Here is a 21050-nt window from a genome sequence, read left to right as displayed (position 1 = left end):
GTACGAGGACATCCTTTATTCAGAGTGAAACTTGCAGCTGCCTCACCGGTATGTTCTCAGAAAGCCTTTATCTCCTCGACTGCACGCAGAAGCGGGACGGAGCAGCATTTTCCTCTGCCCCCTCTCCCTAGGAAGTTTACTGAACCCTGCGAGCGTTTGGCTCGTCGATGGCAACGGCAGCTCAGTGGTTAACGCGCCTGAGCAAGTAATAATAGAGCGGCTCAGGCTCCTGAGAAGGAGGAGACATAACCGGGCTTAAGAGGGGGCCCACTGCACCTTAAACATAATGAAAAATGGCTTTTCTGCTGACAGGCTGACATTTCAATACAATGTCAACAACATGTAAAGCACCTTCGCTCCCGTCTAACGGCACCCTTAATAAAGCTATTCAGGCCGCAGACATTTCTGACTAATAGGGTCCTGCCCAGAACAAATAAATTTCAAAAGATTTCTCCTCCTTTTCTGGTAGCACTTGCCTCCTCTAAATTCACTTTGAAGGAAAGCCACCGTCACCTTTTTCTCTCTGCTTTTCCACCAGGAGATAAAACATGTTTTATCTTTACCTTTTTTTTTTTTTTTCTTTCCCCATTTGCAGCATTTGATAAAAGGAAACAAAGTGGTTTTTGCATACATGTTGTTAGACACGCTTTGAATCCCATCACTGCTGAAATGCAGCCACCTCTGCGCGGCAGACAGCAACGCCGACGGCCAGCCTCGTGAGTCAGGCTCTGCTAGAAGCTGGAACAGATCAACTTCAATCTGCCGTCCCTCTCCCCAAAGGAGTTAAACTCTGCCCAACTGGAAAATGCTAAGTGATGTTTGCCAAACACCACAGGCTCAAAGGCAAAAGCTTGGACTTGTGCCTGGCTGAAGCACGGCTAAGGATTAATGTGTCCCAGGAAGGGGGTATGAACCCCTGGGAACCAGGTCAAAGCCAAGTTTCCTGCTCCATGCCTCGCCCTTAGGGGGACAAAAACCCTACGCTGAAAACGCAGCAAAGCTGCGCTGGGCTTTCAGAGACTGCTGGTGCTGTACACGACACCTTCTGCGTGCGCTCTGCCGGCTGCACGCTGCTGGAAATTGTTGGTTTGTGCTTCCCTCTAACTTTTCTGGAAGCTGCTACTCTGGACAGCAGCAAAGCCCTGAAGCTCAGCAGACATTTTGTGTAAGCAGGCCGTAACAGCTCGTTTCTCCTTCCTTGTAGCTGGCCTGCGAGTATCCCAAAGGACTTTCTAAACCTCAGAGACTCGTTTTTTGCTGGGGGGGGTTCTCAGTCCCACCTTACCCACTGCACAGCAGCAGACCCTCAGCGGTTTTCAGCTGGAGTAGAGCCACAGCTCGCGGCGCCTCTGCAGAACGCTCGCAGGTCTCACGAGCCCTGGCTCTGAATTCACTCCTTGTAAAACCAGCTGTTCTTACATCGTTGTGTGTTTTTCCCCCCCAACAGTTACAGCCCAGAAACCACCTTTCCTTCTAGCTGAGCTCTTTGTTCCCCTGTGTGAGAACACCGCTGGTGCCCCCCCACCCCCCTGCACGGAAAGATCGTTGTGCTGTCAATAGAGCAGCAGGATTTGAGGAGAGCTCTCGAGTCCACGGTTATTCCGCCGTCTCTGCTGGCAGGAAGACTCCCTCTGCTGTTCTAAAACAGCAGAAGAGCCAGGGCACCCCCAAAACTGGGAGCTGCACAGCAGATTTTTCAAGCGGGGACCTTTTGTGGTCAAGGAAGCATCAGCGTTGGCAGTCCAGCTCTGAGGGCAGCTTCCATCGTCAGTGGGAAAAGCCAGAACTGGCCTTTGGTCTTCAGGAGTGATTTTTATTGGGACGAAGGAAAATACTTAATTATCAAAGAAATTGATAAATACAGGCTGCAGAACAAGAGGTAAAGGCTGATTTTAGCTTTTGGTTCCTATTCAAGTACATCTGCAGGTTGCTCGCTGATCCTTTGGTGTTCAGCACAGCTCTGTAATTTTTTTTACTTACAGAGTTGCTAAGGGCATGGAGCACCGGCAGAGAAAACCCAGCGTTAGCAGCAGACATGGACCAGCAGATCAGGAATGCTCTGACAGCCGTGTCAGAGTCCAGCTGGTTGTTGAAGACAAGCACCAAGAGAACCACATCACAGGGCTGCACTCGGTTTGTCAGAGGGGAGAACCAACCCAACTGAGCATTGGAATGAGACTCCAGAGCACAGAAAGAGTTTTCATTCACTCCTGAGGATGAACTTTCATTCCGAGGATCCCCTGTGGGAAAAAAAAAAAAAAAAAAAAACAAAAAAAAACAGCACAAATAAAAGAATCGGGTATGCAACACTGCAGTCGTGAGGCAGAGCAAATCACCTTTTCAGGTGACGGGAGGATGTCACTGTCAGGCTGCTCCTATATGATTAGTATGTTATTTGCTTTAATGTAGCTCGGCAGAAGCTTACAGGATCTTTATCACAGTGCTGCGTGCTGCAGCCCGACCCACCCAACAAACCCATTCTGCATATATTACCGTGCAAACTTGATGACCCAGTTGATTAATTAAACCAAGACTTTATGTCAGAACAAGATCACTTTCATCCTAGGGTCTTTTGCCACAGGGCAGCGCCGTAGTCCAACACAGAATGACCATTTGGAAAAACATGCTGCTGCGCTTGTGGGCACAAACAGAGGAAATGCTTCCCCTGATGAACCATGCTAATGGGTTTAACCTTGACATAATTTCCTGCTATGCTTTCAGAGCAGCTGGGGCTGGAAGGGCCCTCGTAAATCACCTGGTTCCAACCCCAACACCACCCACTAGATCAGGTTGCTCAGGACCTTGAGCACCTCCAGGGATGGGGCATCCACAGCCTCTCTGGGCAACCAGTCCCAGAGCTTTTATTTTTTTTCTGGGAGGACACTAGGTTGGAACTTACAAAGGGTGGGAGAGAAAAACAAGTGTAAGCAGAATTTGGGCTGGCCTATTGCAATGTTGCTGGGCTGGTCTATTGCAGTGCGGCCACTCCAGCTGTTTAAGCAAGAGAAACGAGGCACGGAGGGCCCTTTGCCATAGGTCTCGAGGGAAACCAGGCCCCCCCCAGCCCCCGCTCACCTCACGCGGCGACCTTCACCTGCTCGGCGCAGCGCAGGAAGGCGGCGACGAGCTCGCTGCACTTCCCCACGGCGGCCTCGTTCTCCTGCAGGCACCTCTCGAAGGCGGCGAAGGGCTCGGCGCAGTCGCTGCGGATCCTCCTGACGATGGGGCTGCGGGGACACCCCGGCACCCTCAGCCCCCCGGCCTCCCCCTCCACTCCCCCAAGCCCCTCGCCCCCCTCGCCCCTCACCCCCCTCGCCCCTCACTCACTGCGCGGAGGCGCACCGGGAGATGCCGAGGCGGAGGCTGTGGCAGTCCCGCTGCCACGAGGCCGGGCTGGCGGCCACGCAGCGCCCGTACTGCTCCAGCTCGCTGCGGCAGTACCGCGCCGTCACCTCCAACGCCGCCTCCCTGCGGGGCGACACCGGAGTGAGCGCGGCAAGGCCCCGACCCGGCTCCCCCTCCGCCGCCCCCTACTCACATCCCGCCGCTTCCTCCTCACTGCGCATGCGCCGCCACCTCCCCCTCCCCACTGCGCATGCGCCGCCGCCTCTCCCCCTCCCTTCTGCGCATGTGCCCTCTTGTTGCACGGCCGCCGGGCTGCCAGCGCGCATGCGCCCCCTCCGCCACCCCCCTCCCCCGCTGTGCCCCCCTCCTCGCTGTTTTGCTCACCGCGCATGCGCGCCGCCTCACGGCCCACACCCGGAAGCGGAAGCGCGCCGTTGCTAAGGGGAAAATGGCGGCGGCCGGCCCGGCTGCGGGCCCCGCGGACGAGCTGGTCTCGTCGGTGACGCTGTACCGCCGCCGGCCGCGGCTCCTCCACGGCACCGTGCTGCCCTTCGTGGCGGGGCTCTACCCGGCCTGGCTGTGGCTGTGGGGGCCGCGGGTGTGGGCAGCGTGGGGGGAGGAGGCGGCGGAACACCGGGAGGGCCCCGCGCCCCCCGAGGCCGCGCTGTTGGCCCTGGCCGCTATCGGCGTGGTGCATCTGCTGACGGCGCTCTCGGGGCTGTGGTCGGTGCACGCGCACTGCGCGCTCACCTGTGTGCGGGTGAGTCCCGGGCGCGGTACTGGCCGCGGGGCCGGGCCGGGAGGTTGGTCCCGGGGACCCCACGGAGCCGCTTCAGGCACCCAGGGAGGAGCGGGTGGGTCGCTGTGCACCAAATCGCCACTGCTTTGCTCGGTCCGACCCAAATCTGGGGTGATTTGAGCGTTCAGAGTATTGCTGGCTGTCTTTGTGTATGTCGGCCCTTCGGTGAAGGGCAATCCCCACACCTTAGCGGTCATTGTTGCAGCCGTGCCTTGCTATGTGTGCTGTCCTCAATATAATATTGGTTTATAATTTCTTAGCCTGGTCATAAGCTGGGGACAAACCTATGCGTAACACTAGTTGGTGGGGTTCTGTTTTGAGGAGGGATTAAGATACCCAAAATGTCCTCGATTGTCATGCTTTTGGTCTGCAAAAATGCCTTGCTGCACGGATTTCTTTACTCTCTGTCCCTTAACAAGGTCCAAAAATGATTCTTCCTGTCTCTCAGAGTATACTCTTCTTTGCAATGCATGTATTGTCTGTTTCAGGAGCCCAGTCCTAAGAAAGCCACATTGGCTAAAGTTGTGCCAACCCCAAATAACGGATCCGTAGAACTAGTGCCGCTCCACAGAGACCAGGTAAGGACGTGGCCGTTGCAAGCAGAACTGACGTCTGTCACGTGCCAGGAAAGGGCATTTTCACGTCGAGTATGAGAGACATTTCTTAGCTCCTAACTTAACTTCTCAGGGAAACGTCAGCTGCAGTCAGTCACAGGTGGGGATGTTGAAGATTGCACTTTATTTCCTGTTGTCTGTACCACAAGCAGAATTGTACAAGAATTAGAGATGTGAGAGATTGGGATTTCCTTCCTTTTTCAGCTGTAAAGTGAGGTTTTTGACGTGTATTCAATTGTTGCTTTTTCCTCTTTGCAGGATGAGGATGGGCAGGAAGCTCTTTCCTTTGAATTTCAGAAAATCAAGTACTCGTATGAGATAAATGGCAAGAAACAATTTCTTCCTGTAGCTTTCCCTGTGGAGCATCCCCTGTGTTATTACCAGAATGCCCGAGGCTACCAGGAAGACAAAGAGATTCGAGCAGCGGAGAAGAAATACGGCACAAACAAGTGAGTTTTCTAGACACAGGTCTGTTTTTTCAGAGGGAGAGGGGACCGAGGTATCTCAGTAACTAAGGCGTAGAACTAATATCCTGGTGCTGATTTTCAAATGCTTGCTCCTGGCGCTTGCTTTGCACGTGTCAAACTTCTTTGAGGCCCTAGAGCGGTGTCAGACCAGGCTGTGGATGGAAAATAATTGCGTGTACCAAAGTGAGACAAAGTAGCTGAGAAGAGGGAGATTGTGGATACTGTGAAACACAGCCTGGACCAACACCAGGTGGCTTTGGGATTGAGCTGTTGTTGTTCAGAGTCCGGAACTTTTAGGCTAATAAGGGTTCAATTCTTTCCCAGGGCTGAGATGGTGGTGCCAGAGTTCTTGGAACTCTTTAAAGAAAGAGCTACAGCTCCCTTCTTCGTCTTTCAGGTAAAATGAGCAGACATAAAGGGATGTAAATGCTTTGAATCACCCTTAGAATGATTTTATTTGCCTGTTGTGGGAGTGAGCCTGGTTTTCCTTAATGAGTTAATACAATTAAACGCATACCAAATTAGCTGGAAAAAAAAAATGGAAATGGAAGGTTTTTATTGTCTGAGTGAGATTAGAGCAACTTCTGCATTGTGTTCTCCCTGCAGGTGTTCTGTGTGGGCTTGTGGTGCCTGGATGAGTACTGGTATTACAGCGTTTTCACCCTCTCCATGTTAGTTGCATTTGAAGCTTCCCTGGTCCAGCAGCAAATGAGAAACATGTCAGAGATCCGAAAAATGGGCAACAAGCCATACATGATCCAGGTGATCAGAATTAGGGAAGAGATGGTCACAAACACTGGCAAATTGGGTACTTGGCAGTGAGACCAAGAGCCTAGAAATGGGAAAGATCGTCACTGGCTGTGAATCTCCTTTCTAAAAGGGGCAAAAGTCCAGTGTAAATGGAATAAATTCTTGCTAGTTTAATCTGAAATTCTTCATCGTTTCGTTCCATTAATTCATACAGTTCCAGCTGTATTTTCTTTTACATATTCTTTCATGTTTGGGTTGGGTTTTTTTTTTGGATTAGCTTGTTTTGCATAAAGTTCTTGACGGAGCTGTCTTTCAGCTGGCTCGCTGTTTCTTTTTCCCATCTTTTTCCTCTGTCCTTTTTTGACTACGCTGATGCATGCAGGGCTCATCAAAGTGCTTTTTTTTTTTTCCTGCAGGTTTACAGAAATCGGAAGTGGCGACCCATTTCCAGTGATGAGATTATTCCAGGGGACATCGTTTCCATTGGTAATGGCTTGCACAATGGTTGTAATCAAATTCTTCTTTAAAATCAGCTTCCTTCTGGTGTGTGAGGTTGCACAGCGAATAAAATCCTAACAGGCTTGGTTAGGTGTTTTTGGGGACTTCAGTTCGTAAATGTCACGGTTCAAGGGTCTGAGGGATTGATCCTTGGGCTGGATCTCTTGGACTTTCTACTGTCTTGAAGAAAGGTAAACACCTAGATCAGTCAGCTGCAGGTTCCTACCTCAGTTTAGGATCGTGAAGGTGAAGAGTTCCCTTCCTCCCAGCAATATCTTCCGTGAATGGAACAGGGAAGGAAGTGCAGGTCTCGGCCTTAACTGTACTTTCTTTTTTGAGGTTGTATTACCTCAGGATGCCTTCCCAGTTCAGTGGGAACTCAGTGGCTTCATTTTGAAACTTTCCTAGCCTGAATAAAGTCCTAACCTTCAAGGCCTCTTGGTTCTGTGAGAGACACGTCAGCCCTTGAGTGGTTTGAACCTTTAGCAATCTCAGCTAAGCTGAAGGAGAGCTGTTCCCTTCCAGTCAAATCGCCAAGCCGGAGTCGTTTCTGCCTTCAAACTTCTGCGTTCTCATGTATTAATTGCAGGCCGATCTCCTCATGAAAACCTAGTGCCATGCGACGTGCTGCTGTTACGTGGAAGGTGTATTGTAGACGAAGCTATGCTGACAGGAGAGTCCGTGCCACAGATGAAGGTCTGTGTGAAGCATCTTCTTTGTCCCTTGTTGCGACCTGGAGAAGTAAAAAAAATACTCAAGCCACTGTCGTGGTTGTGAGTGCAAATGAATTTCTTTGTGTGAATGCTGGCCCAGGCAACCTGGTCTGTTTGTTATCAACTCCCTATCAGTGATTGATGGTCTCTGGTAAATGAGAAACAGAATGCCTGTTTTGTCTGGCTGCCTCTCCAGCCTTTGAGCCTGAACTGCAACGTGTGGGCACAGCATCGCCCTCCTACGCATTCCCCCCCTCCGGATTCTTTAGGCTGGGTAGAGGTGGGAGGAACAAGTGTAAAGCACTTCAAAACCCTTCACCTTCCTTCTTTTTGTGCCAGTGAGTGACTTAAAAATGATAAAGTAGTGCTTACAGAGCCTCCCTTGCTAAATTCACTGTGCCAAGGGTGAACTAGTCCTCTGAAACCAGAATTTCCACATGAACCAGGCTATAAATCAGAAACTGAATGGCACGTTCATGTCTAGATTCAGTTCAGGCCACCTGTGGCTGAAACAAAGCTGAGAGCATCTCGTGCAAGATAAAAGAAAGCGATGCTTGAAGATCACTTTAGATAACTGAATCTGAGACCTGCCCGTTGTCCTGCAGGAGCCTGTGGAGGATCTCAATCCAGAGCACGTCTTGGACATGCAGACAGACGCCCGGTTACACATCATATTCGGGGGAACAAAGGTGGTGCAGCACATCCCGCCCCAGAAAGCCAGCACAGGACTGAAACGTACGTACCTGCACAAATCCCCTCAAAGAGGGCACGTAGTACGCTCGCAGGTTTATTTCACGTGGCTTGGTGCAGCTTTTTGAAGGTGGTTATTGAGTCAGTCTCCTTGGCCCTGCTTACTGTGATTCTTAGACTGGTTTTCTGCCCAAGTTGACAATATCCCCTTGCAAGTCAGAGGAGGGTGTAGTTTCAAGTGTATTCTCTCTGTGATAAACCTGTAAAAGATTTGCAGTACACTTACTGTCTTCATTCCTGCTGCTGTTCCAGCTGTCGATAATGGATGTGTGGCATATGCTCTGAGGACAGGCTTCAACACATCTCAGGTAAGATGTGAGCGTGCCTTCTCGCCTCTGTCGTGTCAGTGCTGCTGGTTCTGTTGTTTAGTGCTTTGCTCTAAGGAAATCCTCGCGAAATACAGCAGTGGAAAATATAAATCAGGGCATCAAAACCGCTTGTTTGGTTGGAAGAGGAACAAATAAAGCTGGTCCCTGGCACTCTGTTCTGTGCGCACCAAATAAGTGGTCTGATGTTTGATGCAGAAGCCTGGGAGTCAGCGTTCAGGGCTGGTTTTGTGACTGGCAACGTTACATTTACGTACTTAGCTCCTGGTTATCCCTGTGTGTGTAATGATAATTGTCAGGAGGGGGTAACTGGGGTGTGTTTGCAGAGGCTAGAGATGTGAATGTGAGCTTCTTAGAAGTCAATTGAAAATGTAAGACTGATTAAAAAAGATACAGTGAACTTAAGTGGCTTAGGAGTGCGTTTATTTTTTAAATAGATTAATTGTGGGTGGCTCTAGGCTGATGGCTATTCAGAGGATCACAGAGCTGGGAATAAGCTTCAGGCTCTGGCACCAGCATACCAGAGTGTAACTTTAAAACTGGGTTTCATACATATTTTTAACAAACCACTGCATGCTGCAGAGATAGCTTCTTGCACTGAAGGCTGTTCTTCTCAGGGGAAATTGCTACGTACAATCCTCTTTGGGGTGAAGAGAGTGACAGCCAATAACTTAGAGACCTTCATTTTCATCCTGTTCCTGCTGGTCTTTGCCATTGCTGCTGCAGCATACGTCTGGATTGAAGGTGAGCTTTCTTCTTGCCTCTTCCAGGTGTCTGCACAGGAGTTGTACCAAAGCTTGTGGGAAGGACAGTTGACGTAATTTCTGAGAGTTACAATAGCTGGGTTGGGCTGCTCCAGTGTTTCAGTGTAGGGGCCCAGACTACATTCTGGATGCTTTTCTTGCCCTCCCACAGCTCTTCCTAGGTAGGTGTGCTTCTTTGTGCTATTCATCCTAGTTCTGTGGGGGGCACAGTCCACGGATGAGGAGTTACAGGTCTGTCTCATCCTGTAGGCACAAAGGATCCGAGCAGGAATCGTTACAAGCTCTTCCTCGAGTGTACTTTAATACTGACTTCGGTTGTCCCACCTGAACTTCCCATTGAACTCTCTCTGGCTGTCAACACCTCCCTCATTGCCTTGGCCAAGCTCTGTAAGTACCAAGCCTAAACACAAAACCAAAAATCAGACTTTCTTGCACCTGGAACTGTGGGGATGTTGGTGAGAAAACGGGTGTGAAATTGCTGTAGTCTCCTCGTTTCTATGCAGTAGCAGTATCTGACGGGGGTTTTGGAGCTGGTGTATGAGAGGGGGGCTTAAACCCCAAATGCAAGAGCCTAGGAGGGTATGCTTTAAGTGGGTCCAAAGTAGCTGAACCAAAATATTTACATGAAAGCCTGCTTGCTCAACAGTTCCGCACTGAGCAGGTTCCTGTATGCGGATTAGGGCGGTCAGTGGCTTCTGTGTTGGATTGTGCTGCTACAACTTCGTGTCTGTTCTGGTTTTAAACACTACAAGACCTCAGAGCGGAGAGCTGAACACCACGTTTATAGCTTCTGTCCTGTGATAAAAGCTGCTGATCTGTCCTGGCGTTGCTGTAGCTGATCTGTCACACGCTTCCCTCTCCTCTCTCCTAGACGTGTACTGCACAGAGCCCTTCCGCATCCCCTTTGCAGGCAAGGTTGAAGTTTGCTGCTTTGACAAAACTGGCACGTTAACCAGCGATCACCTTGTAGTGAGAGGAGTAGCTGGGCTCAGGTAGGTGATTGTCGTTAGAGTGACTTGCTGTGGTCTGGGCTTTGGGCATGGCAGCACTCCTCAGGCACAGCTGAAATCCCAGTGGGGAAGGGAAGATAATCGGGGATTCAGAGAGTGAAAGAAGTGGCTTGAACTGGAAGGGGAGAGGGTTGTTAGCTTCTGGCAATAGCACTCAGAAAAAGGCTTTCTGGCCTCTGGATTTCAAAATGTAATTGTCTCGGGGGATTTCTCACACAGAGTTTTTTATGTAGCTGATATATTCGCAGCCTTCCCGTGTGGTAGCATCCTGCCTTCTCGTTCACTGCCCTAATGAACTGTGCTAGAAAGCTAGACGCCACAGCAAGGGGATCTCTTTGATTCTACATTTATTTAAGTGTGCTAGTTCAGTCTTCTGTTTTGCGTGTTCTGCTTGAATCAAGTTTGCTCTGGAGAACTGGCAAAAATTACAGGGTTTGGCGCTGCTTGCAGTTGAGACAGAGCCAGCTTTCCCATGGCTTTGATCTTGCCACGAGAAGCTCTGCTGTTTACTGTGTTAGACTAGAATTATTATTTTTTTTCCTGGGAAAAATTCCAGGGCTTGTTTGAGATAATGTGAATGGGTCTGTTAACATGGGCAGTCTTTTTTTATGCTGCAGGGATGGGAAGGAAGTGACACCAGTATCTGACATTCCTGTAGAAACCCACCGAGCGATTGCTACTTGCCATTCACTTGTACAGTTGGATGACGGGACGCTGGTGGGGGACCCGTTAGAAAAGGCAATGTTGATGGCTGTGGACTGGACCCTGACCAAAGGTAAAACCTTCGTGTGTTTGTTTTGGGAGGGTTGATGATGATAACGCTGCTTTTTGTCAGTTGGTTTGAGCATGGAACGATCTGGTCTCTGGAGATCTCCTGTGCCAGCTTTCTGCAAATCGTGAATTTGATCTAGTGTGGTCACAGGAACTGGCTTGGGGCAGTGGAAATCCTTGCACTGCGTATCTCGGGGACAGCAAAAAGTAAAAGGCTGTTCTCAGGACTGCAGAGAATGCATTCTGCAACCGGCGTGCCTGGGTTGGTGCCTTTGGGTTCTAATTAAGCAAACTGCAAAATGGGGGTGTGACTGGCTAGTGCAGATCGCAGTTGTGAAAACACGACACCGTGTGTTTTAGCACGGTCCGCATGCAGTCTCTGGAGGTTTTCTGCTCTGCTTTCTTGGCTCTGGCACACACAAATAACTAAAGTAAGAATCTTCTAGAAATCCTGAATGCATGTCTCGCTGAAACCCATGCTGTTGTGTTTTCTGCTTCTGGATTTGGACCTGTGATAAAACTATAATGGTGTAAATGCACCTTCAACCTGCTGCGTTGCTGTTCGCATTGATGCACTTCGACATTCTGACTGGTTATGCCCCTTAATTCTTGGCATTAGAATTTCCAGCTTTGTATGCTTGTATCTAAGGAAGAAATTCTTGTGATCTCGGTGATCTGTGGGTTCCTTTGGGACCTGAAGGGAGGGGTGTTGCTTTTGATACCGAGAAACCTTTCAGGATTTCCTGATCTGTTTGTTTCCAGATGAGAAAGTTTTCCCCAGAAGTATTAAAACTCAGGGACTGAAAATTCACCAGCGCTTTCATTTTGCCAGTGCCCTGAAAAGAATGTCTGTCTTGGCGTCGTATGAGAAGATTGGCTCGACTGATCTCTGTTACATTGCAGCTGTGAAAGGGGCCCCAGAGACGCTGCACAAAATGGTGAGCGCAGCTCTCTAGGAGGGGAAAGGCCTTCTCCAGCACGTGTGCTCGTGCCCTTACACCTCAGTTTGTCCCTGCAAAGTCTGCAGCCTGAATGCAGGACATAATTCCTTACTGAACCCGTGCCTGAGAACAAACTCCACTGGGGAGTTTCAGTCTACCCAAATGTGCCTCTTTTCCCCTCTCAGCGTATTTAACGTGAAATACTGGAATGTGCTACTGAATTGTGTTTGGAAGCGTATTAACAGGCCTTTTCCCCACATCTTCTCTAGTTGTCTCAGTGCCCAAGCAACTATCATGCTGTCCACACAGAAATTTCGCATGAGGGGGCGAGAGTGCTGGCCCTGGGCTACAAGGAACTGGGGCACCTCACTCACCAGCAGGTACGCCTCTCTTCTTAAGCCTTCAAATTGAGCACCTGTCAAAGGAAACAGATGGCATGAGCAGGGCTGCAGAAGAGTGAGATCTCTTTTGCTTTGCCGTTGCCCAAAGTTGTGTTGATTTTACAGTATGGATCTTCTGGGAAGATCGCAGCCTTGTTGTGCTCCCAGCTTTGACTCCCTGTGCATCATTGATTCATGATTTTTTTTATAAAGCAGGGTCAACTCTTTTCCTTGCAGCAGCTGGGGTGAGGCTTAGCACTGAACTTCTTAGCTGTGAACCTGTTCCTGTGTGGGGATGGGCATGTGTAACTGTTCTCAGGGCCATCTCTGGAGCTTTTTCCCAAAGAATTATTTCTGGTAGAGCAGCTGGTGGGTTGCTCTGTGCATCGCAAAGCACCAGTTGTCTTCCTAGTGATGCTTTGATTGCCAGGAAGCACCTACTGGAAGGCCAGGTTGCTGCTCTGAAGCACCAGGTAATGCTGCGGTTACTGATCTGCTTTGGCAGGTGCGAGAGATGAAGCGTGAAGCTTTGGAGTGCGATCTCAGATTTGCTGGATTCATTGTGGTTTCCTGCCCTCTCAAAGCTGACTCCAAATCTGTCATCAAGGAGATCCAGAATGCGTCCCACCACGTAAGCATCAGCAGCGTCTGAGCCGTTCTGGCAGATTTGGTGTTCGGGAATTGGAATTTCAGTGCCAGAAACTTTTGTGGAGGCTTCCCTGTGATGAAGGCAGGGAAGTTTTGTGGATGTGATGGTACTTTTGTGATGGGATTTGCCTTAGCCTAGAGAGAAGACCTTTCTGCAAGGTGCTGCACAGAGCTACACCTCATAGGGAACGTGTCCAGCATGTCTGCTAGGCAGAACTCCTCAGTGTAAAGGAATTTCACTGAGAGTGGCCACTTGCCTTCCCGGAACTCACGTTGACCTCTTGTGCTTTCCCCTCAGGTAGTGATGATAACAGGAGACAATCCTCTCACTGCCTGCCATGTGGCCAGGGAGCTCCACTTCCTCCAGAGGGAACACACCCTCGTTCTGCAGCCTCCTGCAAGCAAAGGTGACTGATTCCATGCAGGTTCTGCATTCTGGGGGACAGCAGCCAAAGCCCTGCTGGGACTGTATTCAGGTTAGGCACGTGACAACAGGTGGCTGCTTGATGCCGATAATGGAAGCTGCTCACTTGCTTTCCAGAGTCCCAGACAACCCTCTGTTCTTTGCCCCTTTCTTCTCTGAGTACTATGAGGGCTCTCCCAGCTCCTAACCAAGCCACCAGAGCACCAAAATTAACAAAAACACGGAAAGACCCCAGCTGGATGGGAGGCGGGGGTGTCAAGGTCACGAGAGGCAGAGGGCCTCATGTCTTTAACGGTGAGGGGCTGCAGACAGCAGGGTTAGCGTACGCTGGGTGTCTGGGCGCGTTGCTGACAGCCAGGCACCTCACGGGCGCGTTCATGTCAAGCTTTTGCTTCTCTTCCCAGACTCCAGCTGGCAATGGCAATCCATCGATGGTGCTGTCGTGCTCCCGATCTTGCCAAGCTCCTTGCGAGAGCTGACCCAGCAATACGACCTGTGTGTGACCGGGGAAGGTCTCTCTCACTTGCAGGCTGTGAACAGGCAGCAGCTGCTGAAACTTATACCGCACATCCAGGTGTTTGCCAGAGTGGTGCCAAAGCAGAAGGTGAGGGGTTTCAGCTGGGGTAAAACCCAACTTTGGCAGGTTTGCCAGCAGGGCTCACCTGGTGCCTGGGAGCAACACAGATACAAGCACATGATTGGTGCTAAAGCTGTTTTCAACAAACCACTCCTGATATCCCTGCCAGCTGGCAGCGAGAACCAGAGATCAGGATGTGTCACGTGGTGTTCCTAAAGACTCTTGAGCCCATTCTAGCACTGCATGCATAAAATGAAGCCTGAGGGTGAACTTTTGGGAGTGTGGGTGTGGGGCCAGCAAGTTCCTGCAGAACAGAAGCACTTGACCAAGACGTGCAGCTCAGCCCAGGCTGCCGAGTCTCACTGCACAATTCTTCTTGCAGGAGTTCGTGATCACTACATTGAAGAGCCTGGGCTACGTCACGCTGATGTGTGGGGATGGGACCAACGACGTTGGAGCTCTGAAGCACGCAGATGTGGGTGAGTGTGCGTGCAGGACTCGTGTGCCCTTGTCTGAGTTTGGCTGGTGTTCCTAAACACAAAGCTAGTGTTCGTTTCTCTGGTGGTTTGGGGGCTGGGATTGATCTGAGCAACACCATTTGAAGAAGGATCTCTGTGCTGGTGGAATATACAAGCAGGTAGCGGGAATTAGCGGCAAAGCATTTTCCTGGGAGAAGGATTCTTCGTGATTTTTTTTCCAAAGCTCTGCTTCAGCAGTGTAACCTGTGTGAAGTCTCCGTGTAACCAGCCTGCTCACCTGGCTCCAGGTGTAGATAGCAGTCGGGATTTCTGCGTGGTGAAAATGCTCTGCCAGCAAAGGGATTACGACGCTTCTCCCTACAGCTAATGTTTTGGTCTTTCAGGAGTGGCTCTGCTGGCAAATGCTCCTGAGAGACTGCCCGAACGGAAGAAGAGACCTCGAGACGGACCCAGCGATGGGAAGCCTGCTTTGCTGTCAATGGGGAGCGGGACTGTGAAGCCCACGTCCCGGGGTGCCAAGCACAGAGTCATGTCCCAAAGAGAGGAACAACTGGCCATCCAGAGGGTTGGTAACTAGACGTTTAAAAGCCCGTTAGCTTATCCTTGCTCTTGGTTCTTCCTCACGTTTACTGCTAATTGATGAGATCTGGAAACGGCAGGATGTACTGGGAAAAGACCAGCCTCTCTGGTCTCTTGGTATCCTGAAATGACAGAATGGATTTGGGCAGGGAAGATGCTGCTTTGCTAGACAGCTATCAGGCTCCAAGAATGAAGATTTCTCAGTCTCACCTTGGAACTAGGGTGTGAGGGAGGATAAGGAAGACTGTCATCAGTCCAGGTTGTGAAAGCGAGGTGTGAATGTGTTTCTCTTACTGGCCTGCAGGAGCGGATTAGTCAGGTCCTGAAGGATTTGGAAGAGGAGCGTGTGCCAGTTGTGAAGCTGGGTGATGCCAGCATTGCAGCCCCCTTTACCTCCAAGCTCTCCTCCATTCAGTGCAGTAAGTACATGGGGGTAGCTGAGCGTGGAGCTCCACGTATTCACATCCCTCAGCGAGAGTAAGTCTGAATTTGAAAGAAGCCCCAGAGGGCGTGGGGTGGTGAGAAATGCTCCCAAACCCATGGCTTTGCCAGTTGGTTGCATGGAGAAACCTTGTGGAGGGTTCTCAGATGGGGATGCTGTGTGCTGCTCCTCTCTGTACTGCTTCAGCAGAGGAGAAGGCTGAGGGATGAAGCCCCCAGACTTGTTTTGTTTCCAATCGCCGTTTCTTCTTGCTCCTTAGTCTGCCACGTGATCAAGCAAGGTCGTTGCACACTTGTGACAACACTCCAAATGTTCAAGATCCTTGCCCTGAATGCCCTGATCCTTGCCTACAGCCAGAGCGTCCTCTACTTGGAAGGGGTGAAGTTCAGCGACTTTCAGGCAACCCTGCAGGGTCTGCTGCTGGCTGGCTGCTTCCTTTTCATCTCCAGGTCAAAGGTACGGAGGGAGGACAGTGGCTGGTCGGCAATTAATGGAGGAGTTTTTCTTCTACCCCCTCCCCCCCCCCAAAAAAGGCTGTTTTTATAAATTAACAGCCCAGAATGCTCCAGGGGGGTGAGGGTTTTAGTTCCACTGCATTTGGGAAACTCTCAAGGCCAGTGCTTGCTTAAGGGAGCATCTTGTGGTTGTGGGCAAGCAGCTTCGTTCAGCTTTGGGAAGAAGAAGAGGTGGGAAGGGTAGTGCAGATAAAAGCTTCGATGGAAGCTGTTCCCTACGCCAGCCAAGCTGTGGGCCTGATGTTTGTTTGCATGAAGTGGAATCCTCGCAGGCATCTCCTGAGAAATGAGATTGTGCTGGAAAACCGCACAGAGATGGTCAGAACTGTTCTAGTCAACCCTGCTTCGTTTTTGCTCCCAGCCTTTGAAGACACTCTCCAAGGAGCGCCCGCTGCCAAACATCTTTAACCTCTACACGGTCCTGACAGTGCTGCTGCAGTTCCTGGTGCATTTCCTCAGCCTCATTTACCTGTACCGTGGCGCGCAGGTGCGCAGCGATTCCAAGTAAGTGTCTGTTCCTCCAGCACAGAACGCGTTTTCTCCAGCTGCTGCTAAGCAGGAGGGTGGAAAAGACACCACCGTGCTCTTTTTCTGAATGCTCTGTTGAGCACACCGAGCGTTAGGAGCTTAAAATGTGCAGAGAAAGCATCCTGTGCTGTACACGGAGTGTGCTGGCAGCAGCCCAGCAGGGCCAGGATGATAGAAGTGGTGGGAATATGGTCTGTGATACGCTGCAGTTCCAGTGGTCTCCTGGCCAAACTGATGAGGTGTGTTACTGGAAAGCTTCAAAAAAAAACAAAAAACTAAATTTTTCCACTTGATTTTTGTTTTGTGGCCAAGAACCCCATGCTTAATTGTGCTTGCAGCATATGCAGCTCCACTCTCAGCTGTGCAAGCATATTTGTGTCAGGGGGAGGGCTGCTGCTAATGGGAGCCACCGAGGTTTGGGAACAACCCGCTGCTGGCCAGCAGAAGCTGTGCATAATTTAAATAAATCAATGTCAGCAGGGCGAGGCGAGGGAAACTCTGTTCCTGGTGATCCTGAGTCCGGTCCGCTGATGTTCAGCTTTGTTCTCTTTCAGACGGGAGGAGTTTGTGGATCTGTACAAGGAGTTTGAGCCCAGCCTGGTGAACAGCACTGTGTACATCATGTCGATGGCAATGCAGATGGCCACCTTTGCTATTAACTACAAGGCAAGCCCTGGTTACTTGCATCTCCAGTAGGACCGGAGGAGTGATTTTACAACTAAGATACCATAGAACAAAGCAACGCTCTTGCTTTTCTGTGGGGAAAAGCTCCTTCTCTTTGCACCAAGTCAGAATGAGCCACGTGTCCCAAACCATGTCAGGAATTGCTCAGTCCCCTAACATGCCCCCAGCGGGCGAGCACGGTGTCACTTTTGCTCATGTTTCTTCCCTGCTGTGTTTCAGGGCCATCCTTTCATGGAAAGTCTGCAGGAGAACAAGCCTTTGCTGTGGAGCATCATCCTTTCAGGCCTTGCCATTGTGGGCCTGCTCACCGGCTCTTCTCCGGAGTTCAATGAACAGTTTGGCTTGGTAGAAATCCCTACTGAGGTGAGCAGGCGACATTTCTCTGTGCCTACTGCATTCCACACATGGGGAGAACAGGAATCAGTCTGTTTTCAGAAGCTCTGAAGGAATCTAAAGGGTTTTAGCAGACAATAACTTACAGGAATACCGGCTACCCCGATAGCTTTAAGTAGAGAATGTGGTAACAAGTTCAAGCCTCTAGTTAAGCGGTTGTTGCAGAGGGACTTTATTAAAAGTGCCTCAGAGCAGAGGTTGGATTCTGCTGGGACAGTTACTGAAGTGGGGGAGGAGACGGGGCTAATCACTTGTTTGTTTCCTAGTTTAAGATTGTGATCACGGAAGTGTTGCTGGCTGACTTCTTCCTCGCCTTGTTAGTGGACCGAATTCTTCAGTTTCTGCTGGGGAGCGCGAAACTTAAAGTGCCTTCCTGAAACCGGTTACAAGGTCCTCGCCCCCAGCAGTGCTACACGAAGGACAGCACCCAGGGCCGTGTTTTGACATCACAAGAATCATCCTTACTGTTTTAACAATAACTCTGATCCTGTTCAGAAACAGGCATGGGGAAACTTTCTTCCGTATCCCGTGGAAACCACCTCTGTGAAACAAGACCTGACTTTTTAATGTTTCCGGGACACGCCACCACCTGTCGGGAGTTTTGTACTGCCCTGTTTGAGGAAACGTTTACAGAATTTGGTTAACTAAATCAAAATCGATGTATTTTGAAAGATGTTTGGAACTTCCTTTGTGGGGCTGAACGCTTTGTGATGTTTTTAATAGACAGGGAGACAAAGCAGAGGAGTGGATCAGCAGTAAACTAAAGATTAGGCTCAAAGGCCAGAGTTCTTACACAACAGCAACACTAAATGATTTTTCATGAGCTAACGTTCAGAATAAATAGTTGACAAAGCATAGGAGAACACTGCCAGGAACTCTTATGTAGAGACTTGGGTGAAGCTTTATCTTTTAAAAACATTACAAAAATATTTTGGCAGTTGAGAAGAGAAACGCATTTATTTTTCTTCCTCAGCAATTGCTGTAATTGGAGATCGATTAGGTTTCTGCAGGTACCCTGAACTTTAATCTGAGAGAAAAAGAGAGAGGAGCTGAGACCAGCTTGGATGGTTGTAGGCACTTGACGTCCTCACGGGACTGGTAGACCCCGGTGCTAGCAAATGCTGGGTGGGAGTCTGGCAGCAGCTGTCCTTTCGACTACAAAAGCATAATTGTACTGAAAACAACAAAAAAAAAACAATCAGTCAAGGCAAGACCCAGGTCTTCAAGAACTCAGGGGTGTGGTAAAAGCAGCCTGCTTACCTCTTTCTCAATGTCAGCAAGTGACTTAACATTCAGCTCTGCAAGAACAGCCTAAAATGGGCATTAAATGTTTCCAGGTAAGCCGAGTTAGGGGCTGGGACTAACCAGCAGCATGTCAGCACCTTAAAGAATACTCACGTTACTGCCAAAGCTGAGGGTGCTTTCAAATTTGGGATGTAGTGTGAAAGGTACCCCGTCCATAGCTGAAAAGAGAAGCGAGCGGCAGGGGCTTTAATAACATCAAAGGAGACCTTCTGAAAACACTCAAGGTGCTACGCTGAGCAGCCAAGGACATCTTGGCACCCCGAGAAGAAAAACTTTGCACGAGAGGCCAGCGATGTCTCTTGATGTAAGCCAGGAATAGTTTTCAGGGAGAAGCCTCTCACAAAAAGAAACCTCTAAAAATTTTGCTCAGCTGCACCATTTAAAAGGATCAGCTGTGCAGAAGTAATAGTGTATGAGGCAACACTGATTTCAGTTGAAGTTCTCTTAAATAGGGGTACGCTTGCTTTACGCAGCTCCTCGGCACGTGGCAGACGAAGAAAGGGCTTACCTGAGAGGTTGTAGATGCTGGAGGCGTCATCCACCGAGTTGTGTAGTGTGAAGGAAGCTCGTTTGGTGCCACACCGAGCCAAGGGTCTCTCTGGTGACCTGGGGGACACAGGAATTAACAGAAGTCTCACCTGGACGCTGCGTTAAAATGCGGCTGACCCTACAGGGTGGGAACCACGAGGTGGCAGCAGCAGGAGCTGTTCCCAGCGCCGGCCAGGTCCAGGTAAGACTGGAAACGTTTAACGCCTACGTACTTCTGCTCCGAGTCCGCAGCCGGCTGCAGCGAGAGCTGCTTCAGCCCCAGGCTGACGGTCCTGGGGCTGGGGACCGGGGCGAGGTTGGATTTCGGCACCGGCCCTTTTTTACACCAGACAGCAAAGCCACCCAGTTCTCTAGAGAGGGGAAAAAAAAAAAAAAGGGCAAGGGCATTTTGCAGCAGAAAGCTGGGAAGGGTGTGGGAGAACGGGTGAGGGGCGCTGCCTCCCTACCCGATCTTCATGTAGTGTGGGATGGCTTTGCTCTTGCTGCTCAGCTTGATGTCAAACACAGCTGTGTCGGCGGCGCTGAGCGGCTGCAGCCTCACGTACACCCGCTTCTTGCGGGACACCCCGGCACCTGTGGAGGGGAACAGAGGGTGGCAGGGGCTGGGGGCCGAGCTCCAGGCCCCGTTGCCCCCCCCCCCCCCCCGACACTTACGAGGCTCCGGGAACTCGGGAACGCGGGTGTAACCGCTGGGCTGCGGGCTCCGCTCGCTCAGCACCTGCACGTCGGTCACCACGGGGCCGGCTGTTGCCTGCATGGGATGGAGGCTTGGCAATGGGAGTGGAACCGGGATGGGGACCAGGATCGGGACCGGCTTGGCACCAAGACCTGGACCAGGACCAATTCGGCGCCAGGATGAGGATGCTCAGCACTGGTACCAGGCTCGGGACTGGCTCAGCACTGAGGTCCGGACCGGGACCAGCTTGGCCCCAGGCTGAGGACCGGGGGCTCAGCGTCGTTATGGGGACCAGGCCTGGGACTGGCTTGGCAGCGGGACCGTGGGAGGCTTGAGACAGGGACCCGGACCGGGGGGTACTCGGCCCCAGGACTGGGACCGGGATCGGCACCGGGGGCTCAGGACCAGATCCAGGACCGGGGGACTTCATCTCCCTCCCGCCGCGCCCCCTGTCGCCCCGCTGCTTTGCCCGTTTCCCGTACCTGCCCTCCGGTGCTCACGCACAGGTACCCGCCGCCCTTGTGGCCGAAGCCCCTGCCCAGGTTGGCCGCGGCGCCCTCCACGCTGGTGGTGAGCTGCGGGCACGGGGAGGGTGAGCCCAAGCCCGAACCCCCCCGGCCCCCCCCTCGTCCCCTTCTCCTCCCCCCCCAGCTCACCACGCTCCACCCTGCGGGGGCCGCCTCGGGCGTCGCGGCCCAGCCCACGCCGGTGAGCGGGGCCGACGGCTCCTCCGCCGCCGCCATGGCCGCCGCCACTTCCGCGTTGAGGGCAGGCTCCGCCCCCACCCCACTTCACCGCGCGACTATTGGCTGACACCGAGAGCAGCGCTAAGGCGATTGGAGGCGGCGCTTTGAGCGACGCGCAAAGCGACCAATGAGCTGCGACGGACGCCGAAGGCGGAAGAGAGCCGTGTTTATTGAGCGCCCCGCGGCCCGGGCCCGGGCCCGCTCCCGGTTCCCTCAGCCCTCCGGCGGCGCCGCTCTGCGCGGGGCAGCGATCAGCTTGCGCACCGGCGAGTCCTCCAGGCGCCGGAAGGTCCGTGCCGCTGGAAAAGAGGGGCACAGAGAGGCCGTCAGCCCCCCGGTAAGGGCCCCCCGGTAAGGGCCCCCCGGTAAGGGCCCCC

General features: G+C 51.6%; 4 protein-coding genes across 5 annotated transcripts in view; 1 reads left to right on the top strand and 3 right to left on the bottom strand.

Annotated features, from left to right (window-relative positions):
• Positions 1-1792: 1792 nt before the first annotated feature.
• Positions 1793-3682, bottom strand: CHCHD5 (coiled-coil-helix-coiled-coil-helix domain containing 5). 2 transcript variants are annotated; one of them, XM_035308764.1, is made up of 5 exons: positions 3608-3682; positions 3539-3576; positions 3343-3468; positions 3076-3227; positions 1793-2240 (listed from the first exon to the last, which is right to left on the bottom strand). In XM_035308764.1, coding segments are annotated over exons 2-4 (279 nt in total). In that variant the 5' UTR covers positions 3541-3576; positions 3608-3682; the 3' UTR covers positions 1793-2240; position 3076. The 2 variants fall into 2 exon arrangements, with proteins under 2 accessions (XP_035164655.1, XP_035164654.1); XM_035308763.1 differs by having other exon boundaries at positions 3328-3468; positions 3608-3667.
• An 80-nt stretch (positions 3683-3762) lies between these two features.
• On the top strand, positions 3763-18068 carry ATP13A1 (ATPase 13A1). Its single transcript, XM_035308751.1, has 26 exons — positions 3763-4105; positions 4633-4722; positions 5017-5207; positions 5550-5622; positions 5832-5987; positions 6392-6461; positions 7063-7169; positions 7792-7921; positions 8189-8244; positions 8880-9006; positions 9276-9413; positions 9898-10018; positions 10654-10811; positions 11570-11745; positions 12018-12128; positions 12634-12759; positions 13075-13183; positions 13605-13804; positions 14160-14256; positions 14640-14821; positions 15140-15254; positions 15537-15733; positions 16154-16296; positions 16875-16986; positions 17224-17367; positions 17664-18068. The coding sequence occupies exons 1-26, from the start codon at positions 3794-3796 to the stop codon at positions 17772-17774; spliced, it is 3552 nt and encodes a 1183-aa protein (XP_035164642.1). The 5' UTR covers positions 3763-3793; the 3' UTR covers positions 17775-18068.
• A 258-nt stretch (positions 18069-18326) lies between these two features.
• Positions 18327-20765, bottom strand: MVB12A (multivesicular body subunit 12A). Its single transcript, XM_035308759.1, has 9 exons — positions 20584-20765; positions 20410-20502; positions 19906-20002; positions 19698-19824; positions 19464-19601; positions 19211-19308; positions 18796-18860; positions 18658-18708; positions 18327-18571 (listed from the first exon to the last, which is right to left on the bottom strand). The coding sequence occupies exons 1-9, from the start codon at positions 20668-20670 to the stop codon at positions 18509-18511; spliced, it is 819 nt and encodes a 272-aa protein (XP_035164650.1). The 5' UTR covers positions 20671-20765; the 3' UTR covers positions 18327-18508.
• A 58-nt stretch (positions 20766-20823) lies between these two features.
• The window catches only part of DSN1 (DSN1 component of MIS12 kinetochore complex), a 3362-nt gene continuing 3135 nt past the window's right edge, over positions 20824-21050 (bottom strand). The window contains exon 12 of the mRNA XM_035308757.1: positions 20824-20972. Within this exon, the coding sequence (XP_035164648.1) occupies positions 20887-20972 (86 nt within the window). The 3' untranslated portion in view covers positions 20824-20886. The remainder of the gene's footprint in view (positions 20973-21050) is intronic.

The sequence above is a fragment of the Oxyura jamaicensis genome, chromosome 30 (genome assembly GCF_011077185.1).
Source record: "Oxyura jamaicensis isolate SHBP4307 breed ruddy duck chromosome 30, BPBGC_Ojam_1.0, whole genome shotgun sequence".
In the NCBI taxonomy this organism is placed as follows: domain Eukaryota; kingdom Metazoa; phylum Chordata; class Aves; order Anseriformes; family Anatidae; genus Oxyura; species Oxyura jamaicensis.
Note: the sequence above shows the minus strand (reverse complement) of the source record. Positions and strands in the feature narration are given on the sequence as shown.

Excerpts from the sequence above, each read along its gene's own strand:
- CHCHD5 (XM_035308763.1), bottom strand. Across the intron at positions 3,228-3,327 it reads TCCCGGTGCGCCTCCGCGCA|CCCCATCGTCAGGAGGATCC; the intron begins GTGAGTGAGGGG and ends GTGTCCCCGCAG.
- ATP13A1 (XM_035308751.1), top strand. The coding sequence starts at position 3,794 with ATGGCGGCGGCCGGCCCGGCTGCGGGCCCCGCGGACGAGCTGGTCTCG. Across the intron at positions 9,414-9,897 it reads CATTGCCTTGGCCAAGCTCT|ACGTGTACTGCACAGAGCCC; the intron begins GTAAGTACCAAG and ends CCTCTCTCCTAG. Across the intron at positions 12,129-12,633 it reads GGCACCTCACTCACCAGCAG|GTGCGAGAGATGAAGCGTGA; the intron begins GTACGCCTCTCT and ends CTGCTTTGGCAG.
- MVB12A (XM_035308759.1), bottom strand. The coding sequence starts at position 20,670 with ATGGCGGCGGCGGAGGAGCCGTCGGCCCCGCTCACCGGCGTGGGCTGG. Across the intron at positions 20,003-20,409 it reads GCGTGAGCACCGGAGGGCAG|GCAACAGCCGGCCCCGTGGT; the intron begins GTACGGGAAACG and ends CATCCCATGCAG. Across the intron at positions 18,572-18,657 it reads TTGCTGACATTGAGAAAGAG|TACAATTATGCTTTTGTAGT; the intron begins GTAAGCAGGCTG and ends TGTTGTTTTCAG.